The sequence below is a fragment of the Rhinatrema bivittatum genome, chromosome 12, assembly GCF_901001135.1.
Source record: "Rhinatrema bivittatum chromosome 12, aRhiBiv1.1, whole genome shotgun sequence".
NCBI lineage: Eukaryota > Metazoa > Chordata > Amphibia > Gymnophiona > Rhinatrematidae > Rhinatrema > Rhinatrema bivittatum.
Genome location: NC_042626.1, coordinates 62,288,548 through 62,314,697, shown reverse-complemented (window position 1 = coordinate 62,314,697; position 26,150 = coordinate 62,288,548). Strand labels below are relative to the sequence as shown.

Genomic DNA, 26,150 nt, shown 5'->3' with positions numbered 1-26,150 from the left:
TTTCTCTTTTCTGTGCTTCTTTGTCTGCCTTACACTGCTTTCATCCTCATTCACTGATATCCCACCCAGTATTACCCCTCTTATTGTTGTAGCTGTTCTGCTACTTCCCTTCTGGGTGGCACTTCCAATGCCTTTCTTTTGGGGCCCCTTAACTTTTTCTGTACTTTTCTGGCACTCCTTACTTCTTTACTTTCTTTCCGGTGCTCCTTGCTCCATTCTTATCCACTCGTTATTTCCTCCATTCGCTCTGACTGTTCCAACACCTCTCTTCCGGAGCTACTCAGCTGTTCCAAGATCTGTCTGTTGTACTCATCATGTGCTGCACCATTCTCACTCCCTGCTGTCTTACCTGTTCCCTCCTCTGCTTGCTGTCGCTGCTTCTGCTTCTTTCTCCCAGTTCTCTTGGGCTGCTCTAGTAACTCTCTCTTCTCTTTCTCCCGTTACTTCCTGGCTGCTCTGTAACATCCCCTCTTCCAGCCTCTATTTCTTTTCCAGGGTCAGCTCTTCATTGCTCTAAAAGGATAGCGCTTACATATTTCATTTGCTATTAAATATCTTAAATTTGGGTCTGTTTTCCTGAGATATTTATTTATTTAAGATCTTTTAATATACCGATCCTCAAGACAAATATCTTATCGAACCGGTTTACAATAAACAAGGGATAACCAGTGATATAGGAGAAAGTTAGATAAAACAGGGAGATGAATTCAGGACAACTGAGAGAGTCAACAGAGAGCTGCTAAAGCATGAACAGTAAGCAATTTAAATCTAAATTTAAATGTAACTTAAATATTGCAGATGTAATTGGATTCTGAAAGTCATGTTTTAAGTCAGTACTTTTTAAGTCAAAAATAATGATTCCATAAGAGCAACAATATCAATGGGTGATTGATTTCAGTAGCAGGGCCCAATACTCTATTTTCACCAAAATAACTCAAAATGTAGTCATATATAGTACTATAAAAAGCATAGACATATTTTAAAACGTTTTTTTTTCTTTCTGAATAGGAAAGTGCTAAGGCAGGCCTACAGGACATTGTACTGGTACTGTTTGGAGGAGAGGAGGTACCTGGTATAGATGTCACCTTGCCAGGACTCATGGTCATAAAAGCACCAATGTGTGCTGGTTAGATGATTAGGTGTCTTAAAGTCGAAACAAGTGCTATAAATTGGGTAATGCATGTCATTTTGGAAATATTATTATTGAATCGTTTTAACTGAAAACACCTTACATCAAAGATTCCCCTTTCTTCAAGTTTTTGGCGTGCTCTGGATTTAAACATAAGGTTTATGGCATAAAAATAGCAGTACATTATCTCCTTTTTGTCTTCAGGGGTTCATGTAACTTTACACTGAATAGCACATTTCAGTGCTTAATTAATTGGCCTCTGCAAGATCCTACCCTATGCAGGAGGCCTCCTCAAGCAATGGACGGACGGAGAGGAAAGGTGCAGCACGGTCTGCTTCTCACCACAATCAGCTTTGACAAGTACTAGGGTGGAGTCCCTAAATGCAGGCTCAGTTTTATTAGATTCCTAAAGTTTGGAGCCACATTAGTAGGTCAAAAGGGAGGAGGAAGGGTGGGGGGAATAAGTTAGGTGTTTAACATTGAATTTTAACACTAGGAGGTTGATATTCAAAGCCATTTAGATGGATAGCTCAAAAGTTATCTGTCTAAATGGCAGGTTTTGTATATTCAGTCCCATATCCGGCTAGATTTTAGAGGAGCTCTGGGGAACTTTCAAGAAGGAGTTTAGTTATCTGGCTAACTTAGCCAATTTTTAATTATAATCAACTAAGGAGCTGATTCATCAAAGCATTTTCCCATAGTCACAAAATAGGAGAAATGTGTTAGTGAATCAGGCCCTATGTTATTTGGCCATGAGTGGCCAGGTAGCTTCCTATTTAACCAGAAATCTTCAAAAGATATCCATTAAGTAGCACTTAAAAAAAAAAAAATGAAGCAAAGGGCCTAGGGGCCTATTTTCCACTTTCCCCTATAAACTTGTGTGATGGGGGCTATGCCCATCACTATTTCAATCCCCATCAGTTTTTCCAGCTATGAGAAGTGGAGCGATGTTTGCATTTTTGGACTCTGCCCTTGCATTTAACGTCACGTTTTTGTGGGAGGCTTGTGTGGGATACAAATATCCCCATGAGCATGCTCAGTCAGAGGGCAGGTGATACTGGAAGAGAGAGGGTGTGGAGAAGAGGTCTGGAGAAGAGAGGGAGAGAAGTGGGAGTGGAATTTCGTGAATGGTCATAGCCTCACCCCTTGAGGTTTTGATCAGAATGGTTTATTCTGGAGCTGCCCAGTACCCTGCTCTCCAATGGGAAGGCATCATTAAGCCTGGATGGTGGTGCAATAGAGACACAGAAAACACAGTTTTGACTGTTATGATTTCTGTGCATTTCGATGTTTCCATACTGGTTGGGACTTTATTTTTCTGCAAGTAAACTTTAATTTTGAACAACAAAGTGAACTCTGCCCTTTTATTTTTGCTTCTGGCACCTGTGTTTGGTGTTATTTTTCAGTGGTTATTGTGGTTGCCCCTGCATCTAAGTGGCGCTCCAGAATAAAGAGGCTTGGAGCAGTGCAGGTTTCCTTAGATACGCCTAGGGCCCTGGAAGTTTATCCGCCCCCTGCCGGATGAACCCTGGTAAATGTAGCTCTCGGGATACAGCTAACAACCCAAACGGGAACCTCAATAGAAGCCATGTCCGGCCGTGCACCCCTCACCCTCAATACCCTTTTAAATGTAAAGGATGTTTTCAGGGTGTGCGGGTCCCCTCCCCCTTCCTTGGATCTTGCATTATTTTTTTATTTTTTTTATTTTTTATTTCTCAAAAGCTTTTTCAAAATACAATCAAGAATATCTTGATATACATGTATGGCCTTACATAGGTAAACACAACAAGCATAATAATTTATAATGAAAATGAATTACAAAAAACATATTTTCTAAGTCCTCAATATGGGGGAATTCAAACTGGAAATAATTTTAAGGCAAACATTCACAACAAAGTCTTAGGAAATAAGCAGACGATCATACTAGGGTTGCCTACTTCTATCTTCAGAGAACTTATTGTTATATTACTGAGGAGTTGTGTCTCCCGAATTAAATTCTATTTGTTTATCAGTGATAAACTTTACCAGTTAGGACGCCTGAAACCCCCCCCCCCCCCCCCCCCAATATTTTACTTTCTTAAATGTGATACAACACTTACATGGGAATTTTAGTTTAAACAATGCACCCATTTGAAGCAATTTAGGCTTTAAATTAAGAAATTCTTTTCTCCTCCTTTGTGTATCCTTATTAATATCAGGAAACATTCTAACGTCCAATTGGCAAAATTTCTCTTTTATATTTCTAAAAAACAACTTCTGAACCCACTCTTTATCTGAATTAAGTTGAAAAGAGATAATCATAGTGGCTGGTTGGGCCATCTCTACATTTGTGGATTCAAGAATTTCAGTGACATTTAATGGTGCTATAGACTGATATTCTTGTTCCTTCTCAGGCAACATTTTCCAAGCTGGAATATAATATATAGGAGTTAAAGGGGGGAGTGCTTGCTGTGGAATTTTAAGAAATTCCAAGGCGAATTTATTCCACATTTCTTTTGCCGATAAACAGGTCGATCCAGTAAAGTGTGCTCCGTCGGAGCGCACTGTCACCCTGCTCTGGACGCGTGTTTTCCCTTACCCCTTATTCAGTAAGGGGAGGAAAACACGCGGCCCACCCGCGGCACCTAATAGCGCCCTCAACATGCAAATGCATGTTGATGGCCCTATTAGGTATTCCCGAGCGATCCAGTAAGTAAAATGTGCAGCCAAGCCGCACATTTTACTCTAAGAAATTAGCGCCGCCCAAAGGTCGGCGCTAATTTCTTCCGGCGCCAGGGAAGTGCACAGAAAAGCAGTAAAAACTGCTTTTCTGTGCACCCTCCAACTTAATATCATAGCGATATTAAGTCGGAGGTCCCCAAAAGTATAAAAAAGTAAAAAAAAAAAAATAAAATTTTGAATTCGGCCCGCGGCTGTCGGGCCGAAAACCGGACGCTCAATTTTGCCGGCGTCCGGTTTCCGAGCCCGTGGCTGTCAGCGGGCTCGAGAACCGACGCCGGCAAAATTGAGCGTCGGCTGTCAAACCTGCTGACAGCCGCCGCTCCAGGCCAAAAGGAGGCGCTAGGGACACGCTAGTGTCCCTAGCGCCTCCTTTTCCTCGTTTGCACCGCGTCGCCTAATTTAAATACTGGATCGCGCGCACCGGCGAGGGGCCGGTGCGCGCGCCGGGAGAGCGGGCGTTAGTCCGCTCTCCCACGGACTTTACTGGATCGGGCTGAAAGTTGGCAACTTAGGAAAGTTTATCAATCTTACATTTTTACTTCGCAATTGGTTTTCTAAGTTTTCCATTTTCCTAGACAAGTATTGATTTTCTTTTATTATTAACTCATTTTGGGTACTTAATTTTTCCAAATCTTGAGTATTATTCTCAATTGCCGGATCTCTTTTTAACATCAATTATTGCCTTATTAACCTTTGCTTCCAATCTTTCTACGTTATTAACTATTGGTTTTAATTGTAATGTAACATTTTTATTTAAAACATCCAAAGTTTCCCAGTTAACCTCCAATGAAAATTCAAGTGGTCTTACAATTGGTATAATTTCAGTAACATCCCAACTTATAATATTCTCTTCTGACAACAACAGATCCTCTATAATCTTCCCCTCTGGAAAATTAACCATAATGGTCATTCCTGCAGTTTGAGCCAAAGTTGTTCTCAGTCAACCACTCTTTTCAAGAGGCGAAAGAGTGTCCTTAAATGGTTCCGATCTTCACTGCAGGGTTCTCAGGGGGGGTTCTCTGGTCCGGGGACAGTGAGATCTCCCAGTCACGAAGGGGTACAGTGCCTTCCTGCACTCCTTCAAGTGATACTTCACCTGGTATTACAACTCCCCTTCTGATGTGGGCATCCATAGGGCCCAACACCGGACTTGCTATTGTACTTTCTACCATAGGCCTCTCTCTTGCCCTACATTTGCGGACAGAGTGAGGCATATCACAAAGCAAATATCAAAGAAAAATAGAAAGTACTTAGCTGAGTGGATCACCTCACGACGAATTTCCCCCGGTGGAGATGAGAAGGTTAGAGGTGCTTTTGATGTAACAAGTCCAAAACGTTAACCAAAGCTGCGCACTGTAGGGAGGCGATTTTATGTCTCCGACGACGCACAGTGGTGATGTCACTCGGGGTGTGTGTCCTCGGCCTGCCTTGTCGGCGTTCTGGGCTTTCTCTGGCCCTGACAGGCCTCCGGTCTCCTCCAGACATCCTCTCAGGACTCTCGTACTTCTCTCCTTCCCGGTCTCCTCTCTTGCATTATTTTAAAAGTGCCCACCAAGCCCTTCAATCCTTCATCTCCCCCCCAGTCTCAAAGTTCAAGGTTGCACCTCCCCAACCTTGCCTAAACTCCCCCCATCCCCCTGAACCCTACTATTTATCTGCTGCTGCTAGCACAGTGCAGTTTCCTATCCTGCACGTCATTTCCAGTGCTGACCAAGCAAGCACTTCCTCAGCTGCTTTGCCTTTAACTCTGTCTGCCCACACCACTGGCGTCAGCAATTGAGGCCCATCGTCTGCCTCTTCACCTGCTCCTGGATCCTGGCATGATTTATTTGTTTACTTTCTTTATTCTTAGCTGTTTATATTGATTGCAACATTTATGGGTGTTGAGTCACAGTCAATTTTGATGTTTCGGAGATTGGTCGTTAGGCTTATTTCCCTAAATCTGCACCCCCATGGTCCAAATATCGCAGTAACGCACAACATAATCTGCCCTGTCAGACTTCTATAGTCCATAACCTTAAATCTGAATGCTTGTTTATATTTATTTAAAATATTTTATATACCACAGTCTACAGTAGCGCACAAAGCAGTTCACAAATACATACATAATATTAAAACAAAATCACCAACTAGTACACTTATTCTCAGAAATATAAGACAACTGCCTATAGATAATAACTTCCTGTAAGTGATTTCCTGACAAATGCCACATGAATAATGAGTATATTGATAGTTATTTGAATTGTTTTCGTCAGGGAAGTTTAAATAGCCATTCAGGCATTATCACATCTGAGTTCATTTGCTTTTTATCTGTAAACTTCTGAAAGCCTGTTTAAATAAATAAGTCTTGTAGTACTTCTACTTTATAAATTGTTTATATTAATATCTGTTCGATTAAAACAAAACCTGATCTGACAATGCATTAGATATATTTTTATTTTACTGAGACCTGGCACCATGCGTTTGATGTTGTTTTATTAAATATCTTAAGTCCTCCAGGTTATGTCAATTTCCAACAGACCAGAGAAGAAAAAAACATGGAGGAAGAGTAGTTATTGTTTGTAAGAAGTCTCTATCCTTATCTATTCAAACTTTTGATGTTGTTTTTGATTGTGAAAGCTTAACTGTGAGAATACAAGATTGACTGACTGATTTCTCTGATCTATCTTCCTCCAGGGCTTAGTGATCCTGATTTATCAGGCTTGTTTCGTGGCCCTATTTACTAGGCATGTGCGTTCATCGCATCCGTTCTGGTGGGTACACATGTACCTAGCCGACTTTGCAACTGAAGAACAGAAACCAACATCTGCAGCGCATGCCCGCTGAAACAGATGTGATGAATGCACCTCCCTACTATTTACTAGGGCACAGAAAGTGCTATTCATTGGCGATTTTTAAATATATATAAAGACTTGATCCCAAAAAGCTCCTTTGAGGAGCTGCAGATGTTGTTTTCTATTCTTCAGTTGCATCAGGTAATTTCTGACCCAGCCCATAAAACTGGTCATGTTCTAGACCAACTTATTGTAGAGGATACGTTTTTTTATATTTAACTCTAATTTCCAGTCTCACCATTGAGCAAGTCCTGTTGTCTGATCATTAACTTGTCAGATTTAAATTCCATCTTCCTGTTTTGGAAATCATTCGCAATCTCACCAGAGCAGAGGAAATTGCAGCCCGATAGTGATGTTTATTTATTATGCCAGTTGGTCTTAAAGGTTTCTGATCTTAGATACCATATTATAAATTAGGGATGTGAATCGTGTCCTCGATCGTCTTAACGATCGATTTCGGCTGGGAGGGGGAGGGAATCGTATTGTTGCCGTTTGGGGGGGTAAAATATCGTGAAAAATCGTGAAAAATCTAAAAATCGCAAAACCGGCACATTAAAACCCCCCCCCAAATGAGTTAAATAACCTGCGGGTCCAGCGGCGGTCCGGAACGGCAGCGGTCCGGAACGGGCTCCTGCTCCTGAATCTTGTTGTCTTCAGCCGGCGCCATTTTCCAAAATGGCGCCGAAAAATGGCGGCGGCCATAGACGAACACGATTGGACGGCAGGAGGTCCTTCCGGACCCCCGCTGGACTTTTGGCAAGTCTCGTGGGGGTCAGGAGGCCCCCCACAAGCTGGCCAAAAGTTCCTGGAGGTCCAGCGGGGGTCAGCGAGCGATTTCCCGCCGCGAATCGTTTTCGTACGGAAAATGGCGCCGGCAGGAGATCGACTGCAGGAGGTCGTTCAGCGAGGGTTCCGGCGCCTCGCTGAACGACCTCCTGCAGTCGATCTCCTGCCGGCGCCATTTTCCGTACGAAAACGATTCGCGGCGGGAAATCGCTCCCTGACCCCCGCTGGACCTCCAGGAACTTTTGGCCAGCTTGTGGGGGGCCTCCTGACCCCCACGAGACTTGCCAAAAGTCCAGCAGGGGTCCAGAAGGACCTCCTGCCGTCCAATCGTGTTCGTCTATGGCCGCCGCCATTTTTCGGCGCCATTTTGGAAAATGGCGCCGGCTGAAGACAACAAGATTCAGGAGCAGGAGCCCGTTCCGGACCGCTGCCGTTCCAGACCGCTGCTGGACCCGCAGGTTATTTAACTCATTTGGGGGGGGGTTCGGGAGGGTGGGGGATTTAATTTAAAGGGTCGGGGGTGGGTTTTAGGGGGTTTTAGTGTGCCGGCTCACGATTCTAACGATTTATAACGATAAATCGTTAGAATCTCTATTGTATTGTGTTCCATAACGGTTTAAGACGATATTAAAATTATCGGACGATAATTTTAATCGTCCTAAAACGATTCACATCCCTATTATAAATACCATAGCTAATTCTTCGGTGTCTACAGTATTTCATTTTATGCATGACGTTGATCCACTGAAGTTTAACAAAAAAAAAAAAAATGTCATTCGTATAAGGAGATCTGTTCCCTGAATCAAGCAGAATGCCAATGGTGAAAACAAAAATCTTGTTCCTCTGCTAAGGTTTATTGTACTGCAGGCAAAGCTTATAGGTCTTACTTTGTCGCAGCTATAAAAGACTACTATGCACAGCAACTTCGTGATTGATTGAACAGACCACAAGAATTATTCAATATTCGCACTATGAGGTATATTGTAAAAGCCCAGCACGCATTAATGAGGGATGCGTGTACAAGTTGGGCCTGTGCTCGCCAACCAAATTTTAAAAGCCACCCAGATGCGCTCGTATCTCCTGCTGCATGCACATCTATTTAAAAAGGGGTGTGGTATGGGAGTGGGCGGGGCATGGTCTGAGTGGGGCCAAGAGATGTATGTGTAAATCTGTATGTGCCCCAGCACACATTCATGACCTCTGCCGTGTAACGTTACTTCTGCTATAGAGGAGGTGTAACTGTAAAAAAACAAAACTCCATTTTAGAGGGGTTACTGGGGGGGGGGGTTCCAGGCTATTAAACCAGGATCTAGTTCCACACTTGACGAACTGGTGAAACTTGTCATGGCATGGGCGTGTGTTGGTTTTAAAATACCCTGACTTACGTGGCAGAAACCTGATTTACAAACATGCTGGGCATGTGCACACAAGTGCTCACATATATGCGAACACCTAAGCTATTTTATAACGCGCGCACAGGTTTTAAAATAGCCGCGTATTTGGGTGAATGCCGCCAAACACGCACCAAAGTTCACCCACGTCCTGGTTTGAAAGTTTTTGTCCCTGTGTAATCAATCCTCTGACATGATCATTAACCCTCAATCAGATTTTGAACACAAAAAAATTACTATTCTTTTGAGGCTGACTGAAGGAAATGGTCAAATGATTTCTCATGTAAAGGTTCTGCTCCATGGAATAACTTTTGAATCTGTTTCTATTACTACTGAGGTTGGGAATACTCTTTCTAAATTGTGAAAGTCATTTTGCTTTTTAGATCCTTGTCTTATAGAACTGCTTTGTTCTGGTTAAGATCTATTTCTCCCTATATTATTGATTATTTTTAAAAAGGCAATTGTTCACCCTATTTTAAAGTGTGGCTCACTGCCTATCTCCAGTTAAGCCAGCTACAGACCAATTTCTACTGTGTACTTTAGGGAAATTGTTAGGAAAGACTGTTCTCACCCAACTCACTGAGATTTTGGATCAGCAAAATATGCTGTCAACTTGAATGTGGTTTCCACAGTGGATATACTCATCTCTGCTCATCTCTGTATCTATCCACTGCGTGAAACTGATTCTAATAAAGCTGCTACAGCTATGCTTTTAGACATCTCTTCAGCATTTGACACAGTTTCTCATTTACAATTGTTGCAAAACCTCCGTGACTTGGGTGTGTGAGGACACATGCTATCATGGTTTACCTCTTTTTTTTGTGTTTGCTCTGAAGGGTATGATCCCAAGGTTAGCATTCCACAAGGCTAAGTGCTATTTGCTACATTCTTTAATGTACATTTGTGCTCATTGAGTTCCATATTCAAAAGCATTTAACAGGATAACTCAGAAGTTAGCCAGCTAAAGGCCAAATTTTCAAAGGCCCATGCGCAAATACCCGCGGTTATGTGCATGGCCGGGCCCTGTGCACGCCACATGCATTTTCTAAAGAGCCCAGCCATGCACATAACCATGGATACGTGCACAAGTGCTGGACCCTGAAAAAGGGGTGGGCTGGGGGTGTGGTCTGGGTAGGAAGGGGCGGGGCGGGACGGAGCAATAGTCATTAGCCGCTGTCCCAGGGAAGCATGTGCTGGCATGCGGAAACTACTTCTGCTCCGAAGGAGCAGTAAGTAGTGAAATTTGGGATAGGTAGGCAGGGGTTAGGGGTTGGAGTGGAGAGGGAAAAGGGAAGGAAGGTTAGGCTAGGCAGCGGGGGAGGGAACTATGTGAGGCGATGCAATTGGGCCTCCCCCATTTACCAAAAATTTGCCCCCCCTCCCCCCGCGTGCGCCGCCTGCACATGCATGTGTGGATTTTAAAATCCAGTGCACGTGCACGAGCGGCCATTGGATTTTGTAACACGCTCACATGTTATAAAATCGGCGCGCTCCTTATAAAATCGACCCCCCCCCAAAGTGAATATTTGGGAACTTATCCAGCTAAATTCTCACCGGCTATCTTATTAGCTGGCTAAGGCCTAGAATTAAAATGCTATAAATAAAGCAGAAATATGGCACGTTAGTGTCTGTGATTAAAAAAATAAAATGGGCATGGTTTCTGATATACCGCATCACGTAGGAAAGTTTTTTGCAACTTGCAATATTGCATCACATGGTGCGACGTAGTGTCATGTTGTGACTTATTAGCGCATCACATGTCATTTTATGATTCACATTTTTTTTGTTTATATATATATATATATATACACACTGGCTGCCTGAGAGTGTGCCAGGTGTGAGAGGAGAGGAGGTTTAATGAAGTTTAGTGGTTGGCGTTCATAGTGATCTGATTCTGAGTGAGCTGTCCTGTTGTGTTCTCATCTGCTCCTTTACCTTTTGTCTCTTGTCTTTATCAGTATATAGAAGATTTTGTGTGTTTGTCAAGTTTGTCAATTTGCCTTTTTGTGGTGGAGGAGGGCAAAGGAATGGTGGAGAGGATGGAGTGTGGAAGGCGTAGGGAGAGAGGAGGACTATGAGTGGTAGGAGGAGGAAGGAAGGGATAGGAGGAAGCGAGAGGGGGAAGGGCATAGGCAGACGACTATGGAGGGAGGAGGACATAAGGATAGGGATAGACAGAGAGTGTGGGGGGGGGGGGGGGAGAGTTGGCAGGGCAGGTGCAGGAGGGGGGAGTGAGATCAAGAACGAGGAAAGTGACACCTCTCCAGAAGTGGAAGTGGCAACCCCATCATCTGGCAGCCAGGCAGCAGGTCAGACTTGTCTTTGTGCATACAAGTTCATTGTTGTGGATGACAAGATGCTCATTGCTGGGGTCCTCGAGCATTACAACATGCTGTTTGGGAACCGTGCACTAAAGATGTCCAGGGCAGCCAAGGCCATATCCCAGTGCAGCAGAATCAAGAGAACTGGAGAGCAGATGTCCACCACTACCTCAACATAAAGGCCCAGCTGAAAAACAAGGTGGTGAGCCGCAACAGATACCAGCACCAGACAGGAGGAGGAGCCCTCGCCCCCCTGCCCGCCCATTCAGGAAAGCCCCGGGACATGCGCGCATCGCTGGGCCTTTTGAAAATAGGCCCGGCACGCGTAACCTTTTGAAAATCTGGCCCTTTGTGTGCACATGCATGCACCTATGGGGAGGGCATGGCAGCTGCATCTGGCCGGGGTTCCTGTTGTGTTGAGACCGGGTGAGTGCCGTGAATCCTATCAGGGTAAAGCACTAGTGCAGTGCCATGACCTGAAGCTTAAAAGCTTTCTTTCTTTCTTTTTACCCTAAAATGATCCGTAAAGGCGTTTTGAATCTGCATATTTTTGGATCACCTCACACCTGGAGGAGAGGCTACACGATGACACAATCTAACTGGTCCGGTGTGCTGCCCAGAAAACATGTCTGCACATTGAAGCATTAGCCAGTGGCAAGGCAGCTTTCACGGTAGATCAAGTGGTCCTTTTTCTATGATGTTTCATGACTCAGGAAGAAGCAGGGCAGTGCTTACAGATTTGGAACTATACAAAAAAAAAAAAAAATCTCTTAATTCTTTTTTGGTAAAACTTTTTTTTTTTAAAAAAAAGAGTGATCAGAGGAAAAGTAGTAAAGCTGAAGGTTGTTTGAAAGTCCTTTTGTCCCTGGGTCTGAAAACGCAGTAATCTCTGCCTTTCTGCACAGTCTGGGGTGGCCTATTACAGGGCAGTTAGAGGTCCCTTTCATTTACTGAACTCTCCTCGAACGGAGGCGAGCCAAGGCAGAACCCATAGCCGTGCATTTGATCACTTTTTTTTAATATTGTTGCTTTCCGACCCTCCCTCCCTCCCTCCGGCACCTTTCCCTGGAAATGAACGCCGTGAGGGCCGAGAAGCCCAGCGAGCATCGGTTCTGAGTTTTTAAGAAAAGAGAGGCGAGAAATTGCAGCACACTGAGCCGTCTGTTCAGAGAGGAGCTGGCAAGGGCACTTGGAGCAGGGAGGCAGGGACGTGCTCGGAGTGCGGAAATCATGTTAATTATCAGCAAGCAGGACCCAAAAGTAAACTGGAAATGAAGACAGAAGGCAAGCCGTTCTCCGGGGTCCTCGGCCCCCCGTGCCTTGCTCCCATCCTCTGCCTCCTGATGGTCCAGACAGGTAGGAGAGCCCTCTGCTTCTTTTCTAGATGTTCGTGGGGACTGTAAAAAAAAAACTGATTTGGCTCTGCAGCTCTGTGGCGGCTTCCCGCTCCATGCCCGTGTGGGCGCACCTGCTCCGCTTCTCCTTGCTCAGGACCCACCTCAAGTATAGGTTTCCCCTTCTTTGGGGTTCATGTTTCATATTTAGAAAACTCAGAACTTTAAAAGTAAATAATTAGTTGTACCTCGAGGATTTGCTAATAACCAACTCCAGTAAACTCTATATGTGCATAAGAAGGGGTTTTATGGATGTAAATGGATTTTTTGTAGGCTAAGCCCTGGGCTCAGTGTACATAAAAGTAATGTATGTGCAGACCTCAGTTTTGTGCATATTTTTACATGCACTGGGGATTGGAAATCTGGAGTTTGGACTTTGAAGCATAACTTTTGTATTTTAAGACATTAAGTGCCAAAGTTAACTTGCACAAGTTATGCCCTCCATAAAGCAAGCATAACTTGGTGAAGTCAAGTTTGTGTTCATTCCAGGCCACTTATGTGCGAATTTCAAAGCAAACTCCTACACATGCTTTGAAAATCTGGGGCAAAATCTACATGTCAGAGGTAGGTGCAGACGTTTCCCCAATGCACATAGTAAGGAGATGGGAAAATATATTTCCATTTTTTGTCCTTCCAGAAGGAGGAGTATTTTTGGTCCTTTTACAAGTTGTGATGTAGTTTTTATTGCCTTTGTACCCTAAATGTTCCCCCTTCTCCTGCTTTCCCCATGTGCTTATTATGGGGATGTTTTAAGGGCATCAGCTATCCACAGCTCTGCTGCTGCTACAACTGCTGCCAGACTCTTCTCTGTAATTACCCGTAAACTCCCCTTCACCGCCCCCATCATCCCCCACTTCTGGAATTTCCCATTCCTCCCACTTTCAAATGTCAGGTCTCTTTCTACCCCAAATCCCATTACAAAGTGCGGTTCTTCGCTGAAGCGTTCCAGTAGTCTCCGTAAAATCTACCAGAACACCCTGCCTGCCCCTGCTCCTATAATCTTCCTGCTTATGTGTCCCTGAACAGAGAATCCCCCTGACCATGGTGCCCTGGGACTCCATTGTATTCCCATACATCTATGGATTGTGCAGAGCTGTGGAAAACATTAGCACAAAGAAATTCAAGAAGAGTTAAGAGAAGAAGACCCCAGTGGCAGGCAGATTGTGCCGGTAGCATATGTAGAAGGCAGAGAAAATGCACACAGAAAGATGCTTGTTTGAATTCTTGCTTTGGCAGCTGCTTCTTTGGGCTTCAAGTTCAATAGGAACCACCTTTGATTGGGGCTAACAGTGCCAAGAGCCTCCATTTTCAGCTACAACTACCCCAGTGAGAGAGGGAATGTAGTTTCCAATTTGTATGCCCTCTTCCTCGCCCAGCAAGCCCAGACTCTCCCGAACCTGGCACAAGCACATTCTCGAACCAGCTTGCTAAGTGCTGCTGTTCAGCAAAGCTTAGGAATCCACCTCCTCCCCAGGACTGTGAATACGGCCTCTCTGCAGTGTCCCCAGCCTCTGCCAGCCAGGCCTGAGAACAGAACCGGGGCGGTCTCCCACACGGCATCAAGCCGGCTCCAGAAAGCAACAGGAAAAATCAAAGCACATTAGGAGGGAAATGTTTGGAAAAGGGATTTATGCAGATAAAACAGTGCCTTACCTGCACAAATGATCTCTTGTAATAATTGCAGCTCGCTATGCATGTACACCCCGTTCTGGCATATTTTTATCTGCATATAAAAAAGGTATGCTAGGATGGGGGGTGGTGTTTGGGTAGGCTTAGCATATATATGCATACTTCAACATTTTTAAAAGTTAGGAGGTCCATAGGAGCATGAGGTTACCTGGTTAACAGTGAACTTTCATTGAGATATTGAATGGGACATAACTCAGCTCAAGATATTTAACCAGATAACTTTAATCTTCCTGACATTAGGAAGGAAGAGACCCATATTCAACAAAAGCCAAGTCTCTAAACTCAGGCCCCTAAGTTAGGAACCTATTTTCAAAGTTCATTTGAAAATTGGTCCCTCAGCTTCCTAAGAGGTCGATTTTTAGAGTGAGCAAGCATGTGCCCATACATGTACGCACTGGCGCACGGGCGAGGATATGCTAGAATTTCTAATCATGTGCACACTTACGTAGGTATATTTTAAAATGCAACAAACACATATAAATATGCTCCTAATTTTAAGAGGTTACTTGAGCACAGCTAGCGTGCGTGCCTTCCATAGGACGTTGTCAGCTTTTATACGCATATATAAGTGGATTTTTAAACATGCTCGCGCGAAGCACATTATCAGTTTTTACATTAGTCTACCGGTTTGTCCAGTTAATAGCCTTGGTTCTTCTATCCTGCAGGCTGCCCAGTTGACCCAGAGCCCTCACCCTGTCCTATAAGTGCTAAATGAGATCTACAGACTTGCTCCTCCTCAGGAGCAGCAGTAAAGTCACACAGATATCTATGGGCAGATTTTCAAAGGCTAGGCACGTAACATACGTGTGTAACCTGAGGAAATCTGCCCCTGCGCGCGCTGAGCCTATTTTGCATAGGCTTGGCAGCGCGTGCAAGCCCCAGGACGCGCGTATATCCCAGGGCTTTCAAAAAGGAGCGGTTTGGGGTGTGGCCAGGGGGCATGGCGTTGGCTCGGGGGGGTGTTCGGGGGCGTGGCGGCGGTCCGGGGGCGTGGCCGAGTGTCCAGACACAGCGGCCTGAGTCGGGGCCTGCCGCACCAGCAGACATTCGGCGCACGCAAGTTACAACTGCCCTGAGGCAGGCGTAACTTCCTGGATAAAGGTTAGGAGGGGGATTTAGGTAGGGCTGGGGGATGGGCTAGATAGGGGAAGGGAGGGGAAGGTGGGGGGAGGCGGAAGGAAAGTTTCCTTGGAGGAAACGGGCAGCGCGCGCAGGGCTCGGCATGCGCAAGATGCACAAATGTGCACCCCCTTGTGCGTGCTGATCCGGATTTTAAAAGATACGTGCAGCTACGCGTGTATCTATTGAAATCAGTCGTACTTTTGTTTGCGCCTGGTGCGTGAACAAAAGTACGTGCTTGCGCTTTTTTTTAAAAATGTACCCCCTAGTGTATGTGCACTGCGTGTTTCATTTTTAAAGTTCAGGGTTACGCACGCATATCTTGGCCCCTGCTCCAGAATCCCCATGCCCCACAAGCCTTCTCCGTCCCCTTATCACTCACGCGTGCACGGTAAAAACGCGCATATTTTGAGGCTTTTAAAGTTCTGCGTTGCTTGTGTGTGGCCCACGTACCGTTTTTGCATGAGCAACACTTCTAAAATCAGCCTGTCAGGGTTTTAGGCTCCTGACCTTTGGAGTTAGGGCCCTGAATTGCTCATTTTGAAACTTTACTGGGACTGATTTTCCTCAGTTTAGGAGCCTGAAAAAAGTGGGTGGCTACAGAAGGAAAGTTAGAGCAGGGAAACAGGTGCTTAGCACTGATTTTCAGCACCAGGCACCTAGCTTAGGGGCCGATGCAATTATGTGCGCTGAAAGCGGGCGCTGACTTTTCAGCGCCCGCTTTTTTAATGTATGCATGGCGCCCACAAGGGAGGGCACCATGCAATATGGAAATTGAGGGGTCATGCTAGGAAGGAGGCGCTAGGGTCGCTTGCGTGACCTTAGTGCCTCCTCCCTAATGTGACCCGCTGCGGCTGCCGGTTATGAAGACCGACGCCGGTAAACTCGGCATCTGTTTTCATAACCTGCCTGTCTGCCAGTAATGAAAACGGCCACCGAGTTTATTAGTGGCCATTTTCATTACTGGCAGACAGCCGGTTATGAAAACCGACGCCGAGTTGCTTATTTATTTTTTTTACTTTAAAAAAGAAGTACAGAAAAGCAGTTTGTTCTGCTTTTCTGTACTTCTTTTCAATGCGCTCAGCTATTAAAGTCTGCTCCAGGCAAGCGTTAATATCTGAACGATAAATGTGTGTCTGAGATGCACATTTATCTTTTTGCATTCAGAGTGAATGAGTAATAGGCTCATTCACATGCATTTATATGTGATGAGCGCTCTCTCATTCACTCCACGTTGGATGCACGTTAAATAGGTGCTAATCCCCCTATTGGATTAAGGGGTGGATTAGTGCCTATTTATCCTGTGTCCGACTGCGGGTTATACAGTGAACTCATCTGAGCGCACTGTATTGCATCGGCCCCTTAGGAGTCTAAATCTAGGCAAATAAGTAGCAGGCCTAAATTTAGGACCTATGTTTTAGGCTTCTAAATATACGTGAATTTTCAGCTGAAAAAGTAGGCCAGATAGTGAATAAGTTATTTGGCTATAGTTAGCCGGAGAACTTGTCCCATATATCCAGCGGGAGAAACGTCCCGCTGAATATACCAGCCTAAAATTATCCAGCTACAACAAAAAAAAAACCTAACTGACTGTTTGCATATAGCCAGGTAGGTTTTTAGTAGGGATATGCAATCATTTTCCCCAAATTAGGCAATTTCAACAAAATTGCCTAATTCGGAATGGTTCAGGAGAACCAAAAAATGATTGAATTTTTTCAGAAATTTCGGAAAAATTAATTTTGGAGTTTGCGCGCGCTAATTCCCCATTAGTGTGCACTAACTCTGCCAGGTTAGTGCGCACTAATCCGAAAATTGGGGCCCCTGAAAAAAAAAACCCCGAACCACGGGAAAAACGAAATTCCCGCAGAGGGCCCCGAAACAAAGCCCAACACGGAATTTTTACCCAAAGCAAATCTCTAGTTTTTAGTTATTCGGCCTTGTGTGGCTGGATAATGTATTACTTAACCGGAGATCTTGAAAAGATATCTAGCAAAGTAGCACTGCCATTATCAAAACCAATGAAAGATTCGGAGAGCTAATCCCATCCCTCCTCTCCCAAAGCATAATACAAAGGCCATCAGGCATACTCACCTACCCCCACCCCCTCCTGACTTTTAAGATTTAGGATAGGGCCAGCAATTTTATGCCAGACCTGGTCCCAATTTTTGTTTTAAAGAGGAGGTTCAGGCTGCCTCCCTTCCTACCCCCGCACTCACCCACAAGGTATCTTAGGGGTGGCTACCCCCTATCCTTCCTACCCTCTCCAGTCTCCTCCAATACCTTTTAGATCCAAGCCGGGAGAGAGAGAGCCTCTGTCCCACTCCAGGTGCATCCAGTGCTGCTTTGATAGAGGTAGCGTTGGAAGCATAAACTTTAATGCAAGCTTATGCTTCCAGCGTTGCCTCTGAGAGCAGTGCTGGAGGCACTGGGAGTGGGGCAAAGGGTCCCTTGCTCCAGTCTCAGGTCCAGGATTTCCCAGGGGGTGGCAATGGCTGTAACTCTTATGAATTGCACAATTGGGGCAGGACTTCACCTAACGCTATACATCTCACTTTACTTGAGGCCACCAATAGTGGTAAACAAGCAGCTCCAAGGTTTTAGAAACTCAGGGGTGACCTTCAAGGCCCATATTAATACTTTCTCTCGTAGGCATTTTGGGACCACTGTCTTCCCCGGTGGAACAGGAATTGTCGCAGCAACTACGATCCTGGCTGGGTCAATGATATGGTGAGGAGCTTCATGGGAATCCTCAGTCTCAAAGGATTGTGACAGAGTGCCTGCCCATTGATTCTTCTCTACCAGTTGATACCTGAGTTCAAAATCCCATTGATTGAAAAATAGACCATCGGTCCTGTCATGTGTTTAGGCGCTGAGCCTGTGAAAGATATCATAGTACAAAACAGAGGTCCCCATACAGTAAGCATCCTACACATTAACCCAAAGAGGAGAAATGTGTGGTACAAATTCAATAATCTATTCTAAAAACTTTATTTCTTTCCATAAGGCATAAACACTAGATAATCATTTAAAACATTTCTAGAAAAGTCAATTTATCTATTGGCTAATTTAAGGACAACCCATCATATCACTAACACATTTTATAAAAAGTACTCATCACAGAACAAAATACCATGCTTCACAATCATTCGTCATATATACATACCAATCCATAACCAATAAAGGGCTGATTTTAAAAATCATTTACAGGCTTAAAACTGGGTTTTACTCGTGTAAATCACTTTTGAAAATTGCTACAATAGTATGTTACATTTACGCACGTAACTCCTTTGAACATTACTTCCTAAATCTATCCTAATAATCCCATTGATGGTCTCACCCTTTCAAAATGGAAAAAGCATTTCTGACCTAGATCTTATACACAAACACAACGTAAGTTCCAATCGCAGTTGTAGTGCTGGGACATGAGTGCTAGGGGGCGAGAGTAGTGTGCCCCTGAGGTTGGACATACCTTATCTGGGAGTGGAGAAGACCAAGTCCTAGCCGACCTGCAGGCCTTGGTGAAAGATCAACCACGCAAGGTTGGTCTCTGAGTGGTCCTCAGACTACTCCAAGCCCTTTCAGACCTGCCACAGGGAGAAGCAGAGGCGGCATGCTGGACATAAGGCAGACAAAGGTCACGGCATCGGAGCTTGGAATGTAGATGTGGAGCTTGGGACGTAGATGTTGAACTCACACACAAAGGAGATGAAGGCAGGAGCAAGGAGCTCCGAAGACCTAGACACAGTTCAAGGAGATGCTCTGAGACGGACCGCTGAGCCAGGACCTCAGAGGCAGAACTCTGAGTCGGATTATTGAGTAGGAACTCAGTGGCAGGGAAGTTAAAAGCTGGAGTCCAGAAGAGGCTTGCAACCAACGAGATGAAGACGAGGATCACTTTGGAAGACATCAGGGCCACTTTGGAAGACGAGAGGTGGATCAGAGACCTTGGAAGACATCAGGGCCACTTTGGAAGACGAGAGGTGGATCAGAGACCTTGGAAGACATCAGGAACACTTTGGAAGATGAGTTGTGGATCACTTGGAATGCCAGGCAGGAACGGAAGTGAAGGAGTCCTAGGGAGGACTAGTCCCAGAAGACTAGCTTCTTGCCAAGGCAAAGATAAAGTGAGCTCGGGGCCCTTTTGTAGAGCTGAGGTGTTAACTCCCAGGGAGGAGCTACCTGGTGGATCACACCTCTCTGTCCCTTTAAGAAGGGAAGAAAGCCGCGGGCCTGCCCCCTAGGAGGAGCAGGAACCAGGAAGTCCAGAACCCTGGACAGCAGCGTCCCTGCGCAGATGAGCAGAAGAGAGTCAGGCCTCAGGGCCCTGATGAATGCAGCGAATTGCCGCTGAAGGAGGAAGTTCCAGGATGGTCTCTTAGCCGCAGGAAAAGCCTCGGCTGCGGCGGTCTCCGGGCCCAGCCATGGGGGAGAGGCGGCAGCAAGGTGAAGGCCCATCATGGCTCCTGCCATGCCGGCAAGATGGCGGCCAGGCCGCGGGAGCACCCGTTGTCTGCAGCCATAGGAAAGGCCCCGGCTAAAGCTGCAGCCTCTGGGCCGTGAAGGTAAGCGCCTCCCGTGGCTCCTGCAATGGGAGGAGCGCAACAGCAGTACTTATGTGTACTAGGGATGTGAATCATTTTTGAACGATTAAAATTATCGTCAGATAATTTTAAAATCGTCCAAAATCGTTAGAGTGCACGATACAATACAAATGCCCACGATTTATCGTCAGGGGCATTTGTATTGTATCGTTAAATAGGGGGTGGGAAAACCGGCACACCAAAAAAACCCTAACACCCACCCCGAACCTTTAAAACAAACCCCCACCCTCCCGAACCCCCCCAAAATGTTTTAAATGACCTGGGGTCCCGGCGCGATGTCCCGCTCTCTGCCCACGGCTGCTGTGAAGAGAAATGGCGCCGGTGGCCCTTTGCCCTTATCATGTGACAGGGCAAAGGTAGCGCCGGCGCCATTTTGATTCCTAGCTCCCGACATCACGCGTCCAGGAGATCGCTCCCAGACCCCCGCTGGACCCCCAGGGACTTTTGGCCAGCTTGGGGGGGCCTCCTGACCCCCACAAGACTTGCCAAAAGTCCAGCGGGGGTCTGGGAATGACCTCCTAAACTCGAATCGTTTTGCCGTACGGCATGGTCGGCGCCATTTTGCTGTACGGCAAAACGATTCAAGTCCAAAGTCCAGACTCTTGCTTCCGCATTTGTAGAGGGTCAGGGACAGCACTAAGCTGCCACCCCCAAACCTGTGGTGCTGTAAGTGGCTGCCTAGTTCACCTAGTACTTCTACCGGCCTTGCCATTATCTCTCCTTCCAGCTGTCATCCATGAAATAGTCCTGCCTTCATTAGTTTTCAGGGTCTCACCCTTCTGAGTTTCTGTACTTCAGAAACCAAATCTTCTCTCCTCAAGGAGTTTCACCCCTGGAATTCAGGTTAAATCACTTCCTGGAGGAGGCAGCCCTTTTCTTGGCTGCTTCCCTGAATGGAGAACTGCCTTCCACCTTGGGCCTTTCCCCTTGAAGGGGAAAACTTCTGAGCGTAACCCATTCCCTGACTGGGTTCCCTCTGACTCCTAGCCAAAATACTAAGCCATCCCTTTTATACTGAGGCAAAAACTCCCTCCGCAGGGTAGGAGTTTCTAATCTTCTTAAAGAACCACCTACCCTTAACATAAATAGTCATGGGGACTCAGGGCACTTGCTTTACCCAATTTTCATGCAAAAATATGCCATCTAGTGGTCATTATGATTATTACACATTTTATGACTCATTGTTTCCTTAGATAAGGAACACTCCACTTGGAATCAATCCAGAATTCTGCCTGGGGGGCTCTTAAGTGATGAAAAGGGCCTCTTGGTGGGAGACCTGTGACATCTGTGTTCCCTGTCCAGCATCTCTTCTTTCCTCTCTTCTTATTCCAGCACCTTTCTTTCTCCCCTTCATGCCTTGATCAGCACATCAGCATCATACTGATCTTTGCACCCTGTTTTGCAATTCCCAGCCTCTTCTTTCTGTCTCCACCTTCAGCTGCCCAGGACATACCCTCTCTCCAAAACTTCCCTACCCACCCACCCTCTTCTCTATTTCCACCCCACCCCCATCTAGCCAGCATCCATTCCCTTCTTGCTTGTGCTGCTTTGCCTTAGAAGTGTGGAGGCAGCACCTGGAAGTTTCTGGGGTTTATGCCATTCCCCAACATCTTGGCACTCTAGGTGACCACCTGGTTCACCTTATGGAAGAACCAGCCCTGTCCTCCTGTAAACAAAGCTTCAGATGTAGTAAATAAAGTTCCCAAAATACTAAGCAAGACTACTGCTGCTGTAAACAAAACTCTTGCAGTGTAAATTAGGCTCCCGATATATTAAACATGGCTCCTGCTACTGTAAAAGAAGGTAAAATATGCTTTTGGTGCAGCACTTGCTAGTTTTGATTGAGTGCTGGTTGATGTGTCTGCTGTTTTGAGATATTTTATTGGTGTTTATACAAACTTTTTAAAATGTCCCTATAAGTTAAATTATTGGATGTTCTATTTGTCAGCTGTTTGGAAATAGTTTTTATTGGTAGGGTGTTATTATGATTGATGTTTTGAGACATGGTGCTTCTGTTTTGCTGTTATTGCACTGCATACAGAATCTGGCTTGTCGTGGTTCCCAGTTCAGTTTTCGTATACATGTTTCTTTCTATCCTTTCTCATCTCTTTATTCTGTATTTGGCGAGGATCTATCTGTGTTCTGCATGTGTGAAGTATTCTGCTAGCGTGTAGTTTCTGTGTAAGGATATATATATATATATATAATAACCTTGCAGTTATTATGTGAACCGGTATGATGTCCCCACAAATACCGGTATATAAAAGTTTCTAAATAAATAAATAAATATATAGCAGCCTGGCTTGTTCAGTTTTTATAATAGCAGGTGTATTGATGTTTTCGGGCCTGGAGTAAATTGACAGTTTCCTTTTCATAAGTAGGGTTGTTACTGTTTGAGTGCTGGCAGTTGGTGATGTTTTGGTATGGGAGATTTACTGTATTGTAATTGTAATTCAGTTTACTCATGACTCTCAGAGGGCCACAGCCATACCCAACGTGTTAAACTAGATCTAATTCCATATAGGTTCCAAGTGTGTCTTTTTGGCAGCATTTTCTGGATGGTACCTCAGTAGTGCATATAAACATAATATACACATAAGTGTTATGTTTATCTCAATATCCTTTTCCTTGCAAAACTTTGTATTATAAATGCATAATTTTAGATTGTGTGTGGGGAGTCTGCAGAGGGGGCAGGGGCATCAGGCTATCAGGTTTGCCTAGAGTGCCTAATACCCTTGCCCCAGCCCTGGATCCTGGGTTGCAATGCAGTGAGCATTGAAAGTATTTGCTGAATTATACTTTGCATGTTGGAGCTGAGTTATCCATGATTTCTCAAAGAGAAGAACAGTGGTGGATGATAATGATGGGAAATGAGACATTTGTAAGTTACTGACAGTGATTTAGTTGTTGAAAGGAGGAGAGGAAAAAAATCATTTGTAAAAAGTTTTCCTAGCTAGGGGGACGAAGTATTCACCCCTGTTTGTGTCACTTACACTTTCCATCCTCCTAGTATCTTTTTGCCACCAGCTCAGCCTAGCCGTGTAAGCCTTTGCACCCTGATCTAAACAGTGAATATTTTCTACTGCTTTTCCATTCTCTGACTGCTGGTTGTACCAGAAAACTAAAAGTTTGATTTGTCTGGAGTCAATTGTGTAACGAGTGACATTTTCTGGTACTTGGGATGTGAACCAGGAAGAATACAGAGGGGTTTCTCAGTAGATGAGTCTTATCCAGCTAAGGACATTCCCACACCTTCTTAGACCCTGGTCCCGGGTCCACTACACCACCTGTTTGACCTTCAACCCCCTTTGAATCCTTCCTGAGAGGCTGGCCCTTGGCACTTTGTGTGGGAGAAGGGAGGCTGGGCACTGGGGAAGGAGGCAGCATTTGGCAGAGGCTACAGAGTGGCAATGGGGTGAGACATTTTAATGGAGTCAATATCTTCCTCCTCCTCCTCCTCCAGTCAGAAAACAAACATTTTAAAGATATTTAAGATGAGCGTGTTCTGTCCTGTCCAGCTAATTTCTCAGCAGTTCCAGTTCGTATTTGCTATGAGCATGGAAAAGGCTCCTTGCAAAACAGCTGGGATCAAGGGGGTAGGGGGAGTATGAGAGACACTCTGTGTAAATGCCAGGTTTAATGGGTCCTTTATCTGTCTGTTTCGGCTGACTTTCTCCAAATTCCTCTCCCCAGAGTTATATTAATGACATTTCAGCTGAGCCTTGCCTTGTTCCCAGGGCTATGGAAAGCTGTTTTCTAACGTTCATGATGAGTATCAGAAACCTGGACAGGGAAATTCTTTTCTTCTCGGACTCACATTTTACTGTTTAGTTTTGCGAATCCCGGGAGACTGCCAGGTCTGTCGTCTTGACCTTTTGAGAGTCTCTGGGTTTCTATGGTACTGATATACCTGGAAGACACTGTGCAAGGAATCAGACTCCTTCGGATTTTGTTAAGGGAAAGGGCAAAAAATAAAGGTGGGAACAGAATTATACTGTGAGCAGAGCACCACAAAGTTGCAGACACCTTCCTGTTCTACCAGGCTTTAGTACTCTGACCAACAGCTTAAAGACTTCCCAATATAAATCAAAGCCCCCCACCCACCCACTCCTGTTTCCTGTGATTCAACAAGTGCTAATGTAGCTCCTCTATTATCTGGGAAGGCAGGGGGGTCGCACTCAGTCACGGTGCACAGTCACAAAGTCTGTTCAGCCCTGGAGTGTGGAGTCTCTGATGGGAGTGGTGGTGGAGGCTAAACCTCCACCCCAGAGGGAGGCTACTGAAATGGTCAGTGGTCTTTGCTCTAAAGCATATGGGGATAGAAATAAAGATCTAAACATGTACACCCTAGAGGAAAGGCGAGTTAGGGGAGATATGACAGAGACACTTAAATATCTCATGCACAGGAGGTGAGTCTCTTTTAATAGAAAGGAGGCTCTAAAATGAGGGGTCATGGGATGAGAGTGAAAAAGAGGTAGGTTCAGGAGTAATCTTGAGAAATATTTCTTTACAGAGAGGATGGTGGATGTGTGGAACAGCCTCCCAGTGGAGGTGGTGGAAACAAACATGGTATCTGAATTCAGGAAAGCATGGGATAAATAATCTCTGAGGGAGTGATGGGAATTGTAAGGGCTACATATTGGTTGAACGGGCAGACTAGATGGGCCATATGGTATTTTTTCTGCTGTTGTGTTTCTATGTAGACCTCTAGGGCACAAGACGCAAGGAAGGGGATGACTCTTACTGTGGATGCTGTATCAGTACACTGGATAGGTGGAGGTCCTCGAATAAACAGGTTGGACAGTATGGAGGGGGGTTCCAAATATAGTAAGCTGCTATAAACCATGAGCTCATCATGTGTGTTGGAGCCTTACAACGTGAACCGAGCTGCATCTGGATCGAAGTGATGTGTTTTGGACCTGCCAAAAAGGGTTTTTCAGCCCTGCAGAGACTGCAAGATGCCGTAGCAAAGGTGAAGGAATATAAAAACCGGAACATAAAAACCAGGCCCACTTTCTGTTTAGTACCAAGTAAACCATTTGGGGAAGCTTCCCAGGAGAGAGAAACCGAATAGATGAGCACTGCAGTGTGGGGAAGGTCTGTCATCTAGCCAGCTCCACCATCAAGAGGGACCGATGGGACACTGCACAACCCTGCCTGGCCTGAGAAGGTTTTCCTTCACCCCCATGGAAAGGACCCTCCCCTTGGGAAGAGAATGTGGGGCAAGAGACTGAGGAGCTAGCCACGGCTAATACATTCTTTTATGGCCCTTTGGAACTGGACGCATTCCCCGGGAAAGGGTTAAGCATTTACTTGGCCAGGGCCACCCAGATCTGTGCCCTGTTACATCTGTTCCAGCCAACCAACATCAGTTCAGCACACCAGCTGCTCAGTGATAAAGGAAACCATGTCACCACCTGGGCCAGAAAAAATAGTTCCTCCCCCCCATGTATAAATGCTTTTTTGTGTGTGCCCTGAAAGATCATAACACTTTCAAGAAAAGGGCTACACAGGGATATCGTACCCTCCAGGGCATAGAAAAGTAAGAATCTCAGGTGGGCAGGGGTCTCCTAGATGTGTCCAGAATTCCCTTTTCAAAAGAACCTGAGGTTCTGTTGTTCTCCAGCTCTTTTCCTGGGGTGAGGACTTGGTGAGAGTCTCCAGATGAAGGAACAGCTGTTACTCACAATTACTTTTCCAGATGTTCTAGGACCTTTGAGTGAAGACTCCCTCTTTGAAAAGCGGGGGAAACACCCTTTCTTTCTCACTCTTGAGCAGGAAGGGTGGCAGACAACTTCTTCCTAAACCAAAAGGCGAAACTCACAAAAAAAAAAAAGTTTGAAGCACTCTCTCCACTCACCTAGAATCACCATGGTCCATACACTGGATGTGAGATGGAACAGCAAGCTACCTTAGAAGGCCTAGGGATAGGGAAAACTGAACATCTCCTTCTTTTCTGACTGACTAAAAATGTCACACTGAAGTCTGATGCAGGCAGGAGCCCAGAACTGCAGCCACCACTCAGAGGTACTGTAGCAAGTGCTTGGCCCACGAATTCGGAACTCGCTACCTGACCGTGTCAATGCAGCTGTCTGTATTCCTACCTTTAAAAAGGCTCTGAAAGCATTTTTGCATAAACAGGTGTATATAATTTAGACTAAATCT

At 45.3% G+C, this 26,150-nt stretch overlaps 1 protein-coding gene across 4 annotated transcripts in view; it reads left to right on the top strand.

Moving 5' to 3' along the window:
- Positions 1 to 26,150, top strand: part of HEPACAM (hepatic and glial cell adhesion molecule) — a 128,872-nt gene that overhangs the window by 25,759 nt on the left and 76,963 nt on the right. Inside the window, exon 1 of one of the 4 annotated variants that reach the window (XM_029574158.1) lies at positions 12,218 to 12,538. The exons of 2 other annotated variants lie outside the window; for them this stretch is intronic. In XM_029574158.1, coding sequence (XP_029430018.1) covers positions 12,454 to 12,538 — 85 coding nt within the window. In that variant the 5' untranslated portion in view covers positions 12,218 to 12,453. Of the gene's footprint in view, positions 1 to 12,217; positions 12,539 to 26,150 lie in introns of those variants that run through there. One more of the 4 variants, XM_029574156.1, reaches the window with a different exon arrangement.